The sequence below is a fragment of the Prunus avium genome, chromosome 3 (assembly GCF_965620075.1).
Source record: "Prunus avium chromosome 3, drPruAviu1.hap1.1, whole genome shotgun sequence".
Lineage (NCBI taxonomy): Eukaryota > Viridiplantae > Streptophyta > Magnoliopsida > Rosales > Rosaceae > Prunus > Prunus avium.
In genome coordinates this window covers 4,268,239-4,282,142 of record NC_142286.1, presented here as the reverse complement: position 1 = coordinate 4,282,142, position 13,904 = coordinate 4,268,239, and the positions used below count along the sequence as shown (strand labels likewise).

At 34.1% G+C, this 13,904-nt stretch overlaps 1 protein-coding gene and 2 long non-coding RNA genes across 3 annotated transcripts; all 3 read right to left on the bottom strand.

Annotated features, from left to right (window-relative positions):
* Nucleotides 1–834: 834 nt before the first annotated feature.
* LOC148295475 (uncharacterized) lies at nt 835–5,017 on the bottom strand. The gene is made up of 2 exons (XM_088250085.1): nt 4,930–5,017; nt 835–4,835 (listed from the first exon to the last, which is right to left on the bottom strand). Exon 2 carries the CDS (start codon nt 4,816–4,818, stop codon nt 970–972), a length of 3,849 nt encoding a protein of 1,282 aa, XP_088106211.1. The 5' UTR covers nt 4,819–4,835; nt 4,930–5,017; the 3' UTR covers nt 835–969.
* Nucleotides 5,018–10,119: 5,102 nt separating this feature from the next.
* LOC148295474 (uncharacterized) lies at nt 10,120–10,809 on the bottom strand. Its single transcript, XR_015834409.1, has 3 exons — nt 10,576–10,809; nt 10,427–10,487; nt 10,120–10,289 (listed from the first exon to the last, which is right to left on the bottom strand). It is a non-coding gene; the product is annotated as an uncharacterized LOC148295474 (long non-coding RNA).
* Nucleotides 10,810–11,765: 956 nt separating this feature from the next.
* On the bottom strand, nt 11,766–13,894 carry LOC148295473 (uncharacterized). The gene is made up of 3 exons (XR_015834408.1): nt 13,424–13,894; nt 12,717–12,791; nt 11,766–12,042 (listed from the first exon to the last, which is right to left on the bottom strand). It is a non-coding gene; the product is annotated as an uncharacterized LOC148295473 (long non-coding RNA).
* Nucleotides 13,895–13,904: the final 10 nt, after the last annotated feature.

Below are 13,904 nucleotides of genomic sequence, written 5' to 3'. Positions count from 1 at the left end.
GGTGTGTTATGGTTAAATAATATACATTTAAATAATCAAAAGGTTAGCCTTGGGCCTTGGGGCTCTTGGGCTCTGTGATTTAAATTAAACCCGATTAGTTAATTAATTAACTAATTATTTTTAAAATTCAAATATCATATAATGTTTTTGTCTTATTGAGTTTGTTTAGTAAATTCGCATAGATAAACACACAAATTTCGCTTGAAATGAAAGCCCTAGTGCTAGGCCTTTGATTTAGAAAAAGTTGTATCAAACGCCATATATTTAATTTCAATATTCTATTTGTTGTTTCAAAGGTAATTGCTAATTAGAGTAATTAAAAAAGGCTAACATATTACTTAATTACATATACTAAATTAAAGAAGTAGGCCAAAAAAACAAAAGTAAAGAAGTTATTTTATATTTTTAATATTTAAAAAATTGAAAAAAATACACATAAGCACCTCTCCCGACGAAATTTTGTCGGCAGAGGTCTATGCCGACAAAGATTTGTCGGATTAGACTTTTCCTGACGAAAAAAACCTTTGCCGATGAAATTTTGTCGGGAGAGGTCATTTGAAAAAAAATATATATAAAATTAGGATGTTTAGGTTAATTAATTTTGTTATATTTTATTTTCAGTAATTAAATAATATATTTGCCTCATTTAATTAGTTAACTTTGTAATTATATTTGAATAATTATTTATCTAGTGAATAATTAGTATTGCATTTTTTGATTAACTTCATGAATTGTATTACTTAATAAATAGTAATTCAAATTTTCTTTTTCTTTTCTCCTTTTTTTTTTTTTTTTTGATCAAAGTAAGATAACTTCATTGAATCAACAATGTCATAGTACAAAGGAAAACTGGACCTTAGTAATGTAACAAATGTGGCCTCATTAAAACCTTGCCTTTAAAAACCCCCAAATGGGGAAAATCCGGTCAAGGAAAAAGAGTACCACTACATCACATCCAGCAGAAAATAATTAAGAAAATAGTTTGTCACTGGCCAAAACATCAGAAATCCATAAAGGACCATCCTCTAACCAAACTTTGAAATCCTGAGTCAGAAGTGCCTGCTTAGCCAATAGATGAGCAACCTGATTACATTCCCGAGGAGCAAATTGACAGGAAATATGAGTAAAATGATTAAAAAGGCCCTTGACTTCATCGACTAAAACACCCTCCACCGACCAGCTTTCCTCAAAAGATTGAAGATTCATAATAATCTCCTTTGCATCCATTTCCAAAATGACAGAAAGATGTCCCAGTTGACGTGCAATCTGTAATCCCAAAATTGCTGCATAAAGTTCAGTAGCTTTAGGAGAAAACATGCCATGAAGACCTTTATAGCCAGCCATCATTAAATCACCCATATTATCCCGTATCACAACTCCCAAACCCCTAAATCCAAACAGCAAATTGACAGCACCATCAACATTTATCTTCACAAAATTACCAGTAGGTGGAGACCAATGCCGCGTATGATTATTTGCTGGAACACGAGATGGTAATAAAATAATAGCCCGTTGATACTCCAAAACAAGCTTTCGAGTGCGAGCCAAAAGACAAAGATGTGAAGTACTTCGGCCAGAATGTAAAAAATCATTACGAGAGTTCCATAATCCCCAACTCAAAAAAACAAAGAAGACTAACTCGTCATTAGTCAAAACTGAGGTAATATATCGGTATAACTCCTTAAAAGTACCAACCTGTAGGGGAATAGTCAAATCATGAATAGGCGAATGCTGCCAAACCTCCCTTGACAGTCGACAAAACCAAAGAGCATGTATAACAGTTTCAGGCTGTTGAGAGCATCTAAAACAAAGTGGATCCAGAACAATTTGACGCTTAAAAAGGTTCACCTTACATGGAATAATGTCATGTACCGCTCTCCATAAGAACACCTTCAATTTATTTGGAACTCGCAAGGACCAGATAGATGACCATAACAAATCCACTGAATAATCTGACCCACTTACATCTCCCTGCTGTCTCGAAATTAAACTTTGAGATAGCCAATAACCACTTTTGACACTATATTTCCCATTCACAGCATAATGCCAAATTAGCCTATCTGAAGAATTTGGTACCAAAGGAATGGACAAAATAGCAGCAACTTCTTCTTCCCAAAAAACTGCAGAAAGTAAATCTAAATTCCAACAACCAGCTGAATCGATTAAAAATTGAACAGTAGCATCATCCCCAAAAAATTGAGGTGAAGAAGGCCGAAAAGAGGACGGCAAAGGCAGCCAAGGATCTCGATTAATTTTAATTGATGAACCATCACCTACTCTCCAACGAAGACCAGCAGTCAATAATTCCCGACCCCAAAGTAAGGATCTCCAAATAAGTGAAGGAGAATTCCCTAATGGAGCAGTCAAAAAATCTCCATTAGGAAAATACCTTCCACGATACACCTGCCCCACAAAAGAATTTGCATTGGTGAGAAGCCTCCAACCTTGTTTAGCCACCAAAGCCTGATTAAAAAGTTCAAAATCTCTGAAACCCAGGCCACCAACTTTTTTGGTTTTACATAAGGAAGACCATTTGAGCCAATGAATCCCTTGACGATTATGAGTTTTTCCCCACCAAAATCTCGCACACATAGCAGAGAGTTCTTTACATAGGCTTTTTGGTAAATGAAACACCCCCATAGGATAAGAAGGAATAGCTTGAATTACAGATTTAATAAGAACTTCTTTACCAGCTTGTGAAAGAAGTTTTTCTTTCCACCCATTGAGACGATGCCAAACACGATCTTTAACAGATCGAAATAATTCCTTTCTTCCCCTACCAGCCAAAGTAGGCAAACCCAAATAAACCTCATGGCAAACCACCACCGGAATGAATAAAGAATCAGTCACTAGTTGTTGAAATTCCATAGAAGTATTAGGACTAAAAGACAAAGCTGACTTCTGAAAATTAATTACCTGACCTGTTACTTCTTCAAACACTTGAAAGATATTCTTCAATATGGAACATACATCTGGAGTTTGCTCTAAAAATAATAAACTGTCATCTGCAAATAATAAATGCGTAATTGGAGGGGCATAACGACCAGCACAGACCCCAATTAAACTTCCATTCATCTCAGCAAAACGAAGTAGACCAGAAAAGCCTTCAGCACAAAACAAGAAAAGATAAGGGGATAAAGGACAGCCCTGACGTAATCCCCTCTGTGAGTTGAAATGACCAAAAGAATTGCCATGCCATAACACCGAAAAGGAAACAGTCGAAATACAATCCATTATGCGTCGTACCCATTCCTGTGCAAATCCCAACCGTAACATAACAGCCTCAATATAACACCATTCCACCCTATCATAAGCCTTAGCCATATCCAGTTTAATTGCCAAAGCTCCCTGTTTACCCTTTTTCCACCTTTTGACAGCATGCATAACCTCAAAACCCACCATGACATTGTCAAGAATATTCCTTGATGGTACAAAAGCACTCTGAGTATGATAAATGACAGATTGCAAAACCAACTTCAGACGATTTGCAAAGCATTTTGCAATAAGTTTATAAATGACAGTACATAAACTTATTGGTCTAAAATCACCAACTTTTGAAGGAGACTTTAGCTTAGGAATCAAGGCGAGCAAAGTGTGATTAAAAGGCTGGACACTACTCAAACCATTCAACACACTTAAACATAGCAAACTAACCTCATCACCAAGAATATGCCAATACCTTTGAAAAAATAAAGCTGACATCCCATCAACACCAGGGGATTTAGTGGCTGGCATTTGAAATAAAACCTTTTCCAAATCAGATCGCGTAAATGGAGATAGTAAATGAGAGTTCATACCGGAAGAAACACAAGGCTCCAGAACAGACAAAACACGATCCATATTAATACCTCCAACACGTGTAAAAAGATTGCTAAAAAAAGAGCAAAACATATTACCAATTGCATCAGAATCGGTTTGCCAAACCCCATGATCATCTTGCAGTTGACGAATTAAATTAACTCGTTGCCTTGTTTTTGCCCTTTCATGGAAAAAACGTGTATTGCTATCCCCTTGCTGCAGCCAAGTTACTCTAGAACGTTGTCGCCACATTGTCTCCTCCTGTTCCAATAGAAGATCTAAACGAGCCTCCAGGAGTTTAAGATTTGGCAAGTAAATAGGAGAAGGAACAGTAGCCTGCAAATGAGCAATATCAACCTTCACCTTCCGGATTTGCACTTGTAAATTGCCAAAATGTATCCAATTCCAACGTTGTAGAGAATTGGCACAACGAGTAAGTCCCTGACTAATCCCAATTGCAGAACCATCAGACCCTTGCCATGCCCCTTGAATAATCCTCTCACAATCAGAATCACCAACCCAAAATTCCTCAAAATGAAAACGCCGGCGGTTTCGGGATTGTTGTGCAGTAAATTCATTATCAGTGAAAACATCAAATAAGAGAGCCTTATGGTCAGAGACAGAGTTGACCAGATGATGACATAACACATGTGGGTAGTCTAGAAGAAAAGTATCATTTACCAAACCCCGATCAAGACGTTCCTCAACAAAATCATCACCAGCACGATAATTAGACCAAGTAAAGGAATGGCCCACAAAAGGAATGGAGCTAAGACCACAATCAACCAAAACATCTCGGAACTGACCAATTTGAATCGAGCTACGTTGACAAAGGCCGGTCTTTTCACTCACATCTAATAATTCATTAAAATCTCCGACAACCAACCAACCCCCTTGAATAGATGTCGATAATCGTCTTAAAAGTTCCCAAGAATGGGATCTTAGTTGAGGAATAGGATTTCCATAAAACCCAGTTACCCGGTAAAATTGACGATCTGGAGAGCAAACAGAAACATCCATATGACCTGCAGACGACCCTACTAACAGGACATGCCAATTTGATTGCCACATAAACAATAAGCCACCGCTTAAACCAACTCTTTCTACAGAAAAGAATCCAGACAAACCTACCTCAGTACAAATCTTCTCCATCTGCATATGAGTCATCTTGGTTTCAGCCAAGAAGACCAAATCGGGACGATTCTCCCTTAAGATATTCTTAAGGGCACGTAATGTTCGGGGTTTCCCGAGACCCCGAACATTCCAACATAAGAGTTTCATTTCTCGTGGTGGGGCAGCCCTGCTGCATCCACCACGGTTTTGTCACCAGACGAAAGAGAATTAACCTTGATTTTCTTAGGACATTTGATCTGCAAAGAGCCGTGAGTGAAGTCATCAGGAAGACCACCCAAAAGAGGAATAGAATTAGTAACATCTGTGAGAGGAAGAGTGGTATCAGCAACACCTTTTAGACGAGCAGACCGTTTCCAACCTTTGCAGGAGGTGGAAGAAAGACCTAGGCCAATTTCCAAATGAGTAGAATTTGGAAAAGAAATATCAGAGAAACCAGAAGTTAAGGGGGAGACTGAAGTAGTTGATGTATCTAGATTTGTAGGAAGTACAGGGCTCGAAGTCTCAACCCTTTGGGCCGGATAATGTAAAGTAGCTGTGCCAAAGAGGCCCAATTGAGAAGTGTGGGACATTGAAACTTGGGCCTTTAACTTTCCAACTGGCAAAGGAGAAACCGCTTCAGACTTTTGAAAACCATGTAACTGACTTATCTCCTGAATTGAAGGAGATAAATCTGAATAACCGCTACCAACCGCTAAGTTGTGCTCAGGCGATTGCAGAACCACCGCAGAAGAAGGATTAAGCCAACGACGATCTTCATCACAAGACGGTCCTGCCAACTCAGAAAAGGTAATAGAACGGTCACGGGCCCGTCGATCTGAGAAACGCGGACCACCAAAAGGCTCCAGCTGTTTTTCTTTTCTCCTTTAATAATCACTAAGTAAAACATAAGTACTAATCAAAGTAATTTAAAAAGAGAGCTACTTAAGGGGTATAGCCGGGCGGCTGGACTTTTAAAGTATTGTATTCTTCGGAGTATCGCCGCGCGGCTATACTATGAAGATATTCTATATATATTATTTTTATTGAATAATATGTGAGAATTAGGTGTGTTATGGTTAAGTAATAAATATTGAATTAATCAGAAGGTTAACCTTAGGCCTTGGGGCTCTTGGGCTCTGTGATTTAAATTAAACCCGATTAGTTAATTAATTAACTAATTATTTTTAAAATTCAAATATCATATAATGTTTTTGTCTTATTGAGTTTGTCTAGTAAATTCGCATAGATAAACACACAAATTTCGCTTGAAATGAAAGCCCTGTGCTAGGCCTTTGATTTAGAAAAAGTTGTATCAAACGCCATATATTTAATTTCAATATTCTATTTGTTGTTTCAAAGGTAATTGCTAATTAGAGTAATTAAAAAAGGCTAACATATTACTTAATTACATATACTAAATTAAAGAAGTAGGCCAAAAAAACAAAAGTAAAGAAGTTATTTTATATTTTTAATATTTAAAAAATTGAAAAAAAATACACATAAGCACCTCTCCCGACGAAATTTTGTCGGCAGAGGTCTATGCCGACAAAGATTTGTCGGATTAGACTTTTCCTGACGAAAAAAACCTTTGCCGACGAAATTTTGTCGGGAGAGGTCATTTGAAAAAAAAAATATATAAAATTAGGATGTTTAGGTTAATTAATTTTGTTATATTTTATTTTCAGTAATTAAATAATATATTTGCCTCATTTAATTAGTTAACTTAGTAATTATATTTGAATAATTATTTATTTAGTGAATAATTAGTATTGCATTTTTTGATTAACTTCATGAATTGTATTACTTAATAAATAGTAATTCAAATTTTCTTTTTTCTTTTCTCCTTTAATAATCACTAAGTAAAACATAAGTACTAATCAAAGTAATTAAAAAAGAGAGCTACTTAAGGGGTATAGCCGGGCGGCTGGACTTTTAAAATATTGTATTCTTCGGCGTATAGCCGCGCGGCTATACTATGAAGATATTCTATATATATTATTTTTATTGAATAATATGTGAGAATTAGGTGTGTTATGGTTAAGTAATAAATATTGAATTAATCAAAAGGTTAACCTTAGGCCTTGGGGCTCTTGGGCTCTGTGATTTAAATTAAACCCGATTAGTTAATTAATTAACTAATTATTTTTAAAATTCAAATATCATATAATGTTTTTGTCTTATTGAGTTTGTCTAGTAAATTCGCATAGATAAACACACAAATTTCGCTTGAAATGAAAGCCCTAGTGCTAGGCCTTTGATTTAGAAAAAGTTGTATCAAACGCCATATATTTAATTTCAATATTCTATTTGTTGTTTCAAAGGTAATTGCTAATTAGAGTAATTAGAAAAGGCTAACATATTACTTAATTACATATACTAAATTAAAGAAGTAGGCCAAAAAAACAAAAGTAAAGAAGTTATTTTATATTTTTAATATTTAAAAAATTGAAAAAAAATACACATAAGCACCTCTCCCGACGAAATTTTGTCGGCAGAGGTCTATGCCGACAAAGATTTGTCGGATTAGACTTTTCCTGACGAAAAAAACCTTTGCCGACGAAATGTTGTCGGGAGAGGTCATTTGAAAAAAAATATATATAAAATTAGGATGTTTAGGTTAATTAATTTTGTTATATTTTATTTTCAGTAATTAAATAATATATTTGCCTCATTTAATTAGTTAACTTAGTAATTATATTTGAATAATTATTTATTTAGTGAATAATTAGTATTGCATTTTTTGATTAACTTCATGAATTGTATTACTTAATAAATAGTAATTCAAATTTTCTTTTTTCTTTTCTCCATTAATAATCACTAAGTAAAACATAAGTACTAATCAAAGTAATTAAAAAAGAGAGCTACTTAAGGGGTATAGCCGGGCGGCTGGACTTTTAAAATATTGTATTCTTCGGAGTATCGCCGCGCGGCTATACTATGAAGATATTCTATATATATTATTTTTATTGAATAATATGTGAGAATTAGGTGTGTTATGGTTAAGTAATAAATATTGAATTAATCAAAAGGTTAACCTTAGGCCTTGGGGCTCTTGGGCTATGTGATTTAAATTAAACCCGATTAGTTAATTAATTAACTAATTATTTTTAAAATTCAAATATCATATAATGTTTTTGTCTTATTGAGTTTGTCTAGTAAATTCGCATAGATAAACACACAACTTTCGCTTGAAATGAAAGCCCTAGTGCTAGGCCTTTGATTTAGAAAAAGTTGTATCAAACGCCATATATTTAATTTCAATATTCTATTTGTTGTTTCAAAGGTAATTGCTAATTAGAGTAATTAAAAAAGGCTAACATATTACTTAATTACATATACTAAATTAAAGAAGTAGGCCAAAAAAACAAAAGTAAAGAAGTTATTTTATATTTTTAATATTTAAAAAATTGAAAAAAAATACACATAAGCACCTCTCCCGACGAAATTTTGTCGGCAGAGGTCTATGCCGACAAAGATTTGTCGGATTAGACTTTTCCTGACGAAAAAAACCTTTGCCGACGAAATTTTGTCGGGAGAGGTCATTTGAAAAAAAATATATATAAAATTAGGATGTTTAGGTTAATTAATTTTGTTATATTTTATTTTCAGTAATTAAATAATATATTTGCCTCATTTAATTAGTTAACTTAGTAATTATATTTGAATAATTATTTATTTAGTGAATAATTAGTATTGCATTTTTTGATTAACTTCATGAATTGTATTACTTAATAAATAGTAATTCAAATTTTCTTTTTTCTTTTCTCCTTTAATAATCACTAAGTAAAACATAAGTACTAATCAAAGTAATTAAAAAAGAGAGCTACTTAAGGGGTATAGCCGGGCGGCTGGACTTTTAAAATATTGTATTCTTCGGAGTATCGCCGCGCGGCTATACTATGAAGATATTCTATATATATTATTTTTATTGAATAATATGTGAGAATTAGGTGTGTTATGGTTAAGTAATAAATATTGAATTAATCAAAAGGTTAACCTTAGGCCTTGGGGCTCTTGGGCTCTGTGATTTAAATAAAACCCGATTAGTTAATTATTTTTAAAATTCAAATATCATATAATGTTTTTGTCTTATTGAGTTTGTCTAGTAAATTCGCATAGATAAACACACAAATTTCGCTTGAAATGAAAGCCCTAGTGCTAGGCCTTTGATTTAGAAAAAGTTGTATCAAACGCCATATATTTAATTTCAATATTCTATTTGTTGTTTCAAAGGTAATTGCTAATTAGAGTAATTAAAAAAGGCTAACATATTACTTAATTACATATACTAAATTAAAGAAGTAGGCCAAAAAAACAAAAGTAAAGAAGTTATTTTATATTTTTAATATTTAAAAAATTGAAAAAAAATACAAATAAACACCTCTCCCGACGAAATTTTGTCGGCAGAGGTCTATGCCGACAAAGATTTGTCGGATTAGACTTGTCCTGACGAAAAAAACCTTTACCGATGAAATTTTGTCGGGAGAGGTCATTTGAAAAAAAATATATTTAAAATTAGGATGTTTAGGTTAATTAATTTTGTTATATTTTATTTTCAGTAATTAAATAATATATTTGCCTCATTTAATTAGTTAACTTAGTAATTATATTTTAATAATTATTTATTTAGTGAATAATTAGTATTGCATTTTTTGATTAACTTCGTGAATTGTATTACTTAATAAATAGTAATTCAATTTTTCTTTTTTCTTTTCTCCTTTAATAATCACTAAGTAAAACATAAGTACTAATCAAAGTAATTAAAAAAGAGAGCTACTTAAGGGGTATAGCCGGGCGGTTGGACTTTTAAAATATTGTATTCTTCGGAGTATAGCCGCGCGGCGATACTATGAAGATATTCTATATGTTTTATTTTTATTGAATAATATGTGAGAATTAGGTGTGTTATGGTTAAGTAATAAATATTGAATTAATCAAAAGGTTAACCTTAGGCCTTGGGGCTCTTGGGCTCTGTGATTTAAATAAAACCCGATTAGTTAATTATTTTTAAAATTCAAATATCATATAATGTTTTTGTCTTATTGAGTTTGTCTAGTAAATTCGCATTGAACATTCATATCATCATTCTTGTATAGCCGCATAGATAAACACACAAATTTCGCTTGAAATGAAAGCCCTAGTGCTAGGCCTTTGATTTAGAAAAAGTTGTATCAAACGCCGTATATTTAATTTCAATATTCTATTTGTTGTTTCAAAGGTAATTGCTAATTAGAGTAATTAAAAAAGGCTAACATATTACTTAATTGCATATATTAAATTAAAGAAGTGGGCCAAAAGAATAAAACTAACGAAACTAACGAAAATTCCAGATTGAAGTTCACCTCTGCCCCCGATATCATTAAGCCTATTAACCGCATCTGCACTACCATAAACATAAACACAAATAAATCCTCAAAATTCATAAACACAAATACCCACTAAAACATACAAAGAAATTTATGATTTTGACAGAGAGTGAATTCATTGATGAACAAGAGAAATTTCATTAAATTACCTTTCAAACAGATTCAATATGCCATCAACAACAGCAAGAACTTGTCCCATACGTTTTATTTCTACAACCACAGTCAAACAAAAACCATGAGTCGCTAAGCAAAACTCATTCAAATGAAAGATTTGTAAGAGACATAACACAGGTCTAACCCAAACTGTTACAAGTATGTCTCAGCCATCAGTACAAGTTCATACTAACAACTCTGAACCTGCACACAAAAAATCACATGTAGATGATGACACCTGTCATGTTTAGCTTAACTATGTTGTTAGATGTTAGTTACAGGTTGTTATTCATAGCTAAGTTTCTATCTTGTATAAAAGTAAACTACTGCAATTATCATTATTCAAGTGAATGAAATCAGAGGAAAATTCCAAATTTACTTTTCTTTCTAATTTTCTGAGCTAACTTTCTCAGCATCCAAACACACAATTCCAGATTTCTCATCACAAACCAGACAATGGGTTAGATTTACAAACACAATACCAAGAATTAAATTTAAAACTAGACCAAGAAATCCAGACACAACACAATACCAAGAAAAAGACAAGAATTAGCAGAAAAAAATAAAAGGGGTGCATATAGATTTGAAGGAGAGAAAAAGGGAAGTTTCAAGAACGTTGTTAAGAAAATATAAGAGCATCCACAGTGGGGGGTGTATATGGGGGTGTATGTTAAATATACACCCCGAGTCACCGGAATCGTCTCCAATGGTGAGATGTAAATGGATGTAAATATACATCACCACCATGGGGATGTAAAATAAAATGTATATTTACATCCATTTTTACATCCCTTGCAGGCGGGACCCACCCGAGAAAAGAGAAGAAAAATGAAGAAAAATCAACATAAAAAGTTGGGACCCACAGTTACACCCCCGAATTTACACCCCTCCACTGTGGATGCTCTAAGAGAGAGAGAGAGAGAGAGAGAGAGAGAGTAATGGAAGGAAAAGAGGAGAAAAATGAGAAAACGGTAGCAAGCAATCTTGGGAAGTAAAACGAGAGTGTGGTTAAGAAAATAATAACTGAAGAGAGAGAAAATAATAATTGAAGAGAGAGAGAGAGAGAGAGAGAGAGAGAGAGAGAGAGGAGGAAAGCCATTTTGGTATACGTATAATTTCACTTAGCTGGTATAATGAGTCTTTTATTTATATATTTTTAAAATTTTAATTAAGTTTTTGTGTTGATTCGTGCCCACAACTGGAAATGGTGGAGAACTTAGGCAATGATTAATTTGTCAGTGCCTTATTTTCTAATATATATCTGACATGAAAGTATTATATATAATTTCTTTAATACTGAAGGCACGGATTTCTGAGTTTTTAAAATTAGGGAGCTTTAGTTTTAAACCACAATATAGTTTACTAATTTGGAATATAGAAATACAATTTCATCTAATTAGCATAAGGCCAAAGACCAAAATGTGGTACCTAATTTACAAAAATATCATTAAAAAATATCAAAATTACACACAATGCCACTCCTTTTAAGGCAAGCATACTATGCCACATGTCCATATCTATCCAACCGCTGGAATCTCGCCGCCAAACTCCCGCCGCCGGCCACCTGCCTGCCACCATCTGCAGGGGATCAACTCCGTTGCCCTTTATTCACCTTTAAAAAAAGATTTTGTGTCATTGAATGGACTCGAACCTTGATCCTCAAAGGAGGAAGGCTCACTCACAAACCACTACACCAAACTTGATTTTGTAATATTTATTCAGTTATACAATATTTATATAAACGATAAACTTTTTTTTTAATAAAAAAAAATTTCATTTCACCACATATTCACACAAAAACTGAAAATAAAAGCAGAAACTGCAACAAAAATACAATGTAGATATCAATTATATAAAAATAATAATAATAATAATTTTATAGAAGCAAAATGGAGGAACCAAGATGAAAGTACTAAAATGGAAACTGCGATGCAGAAACGGAAACTGCAATGCAGAAACGGAAACTGCGATGCAGAAATAGAAACTGAAACGCTAAGTCTGGGCAAAAATGCTCAGCTCTAGAGTTAAACAAAACAAAACAATATATATTTTTTTATTCAAGACATGTTGGGAGAGAGGGAATCAGACTGAAAACCACCTAGAATGTAAAATAGGTTATTCATGTTTCTGTTTTCTGCAATGAAGTTTCTGTTTTATGCTCTTCTCTTGCCCACCCAATTCCTCATATGGGTAGCCTCTACTCTTCAAAATTCTAACATACATAAGGCTGAAAACTTTGACATTATAAGAAAAAGAGTGAAAGTTTATGCAAATTGAAAATGTTACCAGCGTCTGTTTGAATAGCACATCTAATGGCCTTTCCATCTGATGAAGGTATCTCCCGGCCCAATCAATGACCACCTGCAATATCCAAAGTACCCATCAGACCATAACACATTTGACAAAGAAACTAAGATTTGTTGTTTTTATTTTATTTTATTGTTTTTATACAGTAATCTTATGAAATGAAACTAGTTTCTTTGCCAAGAAACTACTTGGCAAAGAAATGAAGCACATTTAATCTACAATCATGCTAAACTAATAATTATACACAACAAGTTTAAGTTTCCACATAACTCTAAATAGAATTTACTAAATTCTCTCGGGTGGAAATAATGGGAAAATTTGCTGGTGCTGTTGGAAATTACAATGCTAATCTTGTCGCATATCTTGATATTAATTGGCCCCGAATTGCTGAAGAGTTTGTAACATCTCTTGGGTTTGAGTTTTAATCCCTATGTTACACATATTGATACTCATGACTATATGGCAGAACTCTTTCATGCATTTAGCCAGTTCCCATCAATTTGGGATTTTGACGTAAGCTAAATGGGACAAATTCAATACATCATACACAAATACCAACAACAAGTGAATGCAAATGCAGGCCTTTGAAGTAAAACCCAAACTCAAACCAACTCAATACACACAACTTATCTAATTTACATCCAAAACGTAATTGAAATCTTGAAAAAGCAAAGACACAACCTCACCTCGACCATCTCGTCCGTAGAAACTGCACAAGCCGGCAATTTCTCAATCAAAACCCTAATTTTACAATCAGTCTCTTTCCTAATCTTCTCCACCACCTTACCGCCCTTCCCTATCACCGACCCGAACGGCGCTACCTCCGCCAGAAACCGGCACGAAACCACCCCACCTCAATCTCCTCTTCCCCCCCACCATTAACATTTTCGAGGCCTGTAGTTCTCAACCAAATCTTGGAACGGATTGCACTGGGAGCGACGACCACCACTACCCGGTCCGGCGACTTGACTTGGGCTTCTTCCATTCGGATCTTGGCCCCGGTGGCCTGCCGTAGCTGCTTGTTCACACTACTTGACTTTCCGATGATGCCACCGATCTGGGTTCCACAAGCGTTTTTGCTACCATAGTACAATTCTTGTGCGGTCAAGTTTCTCACAGGTCTCTCGATCTGATCTGATTTTTTTAAAAAAATAATTAAAAAAAACC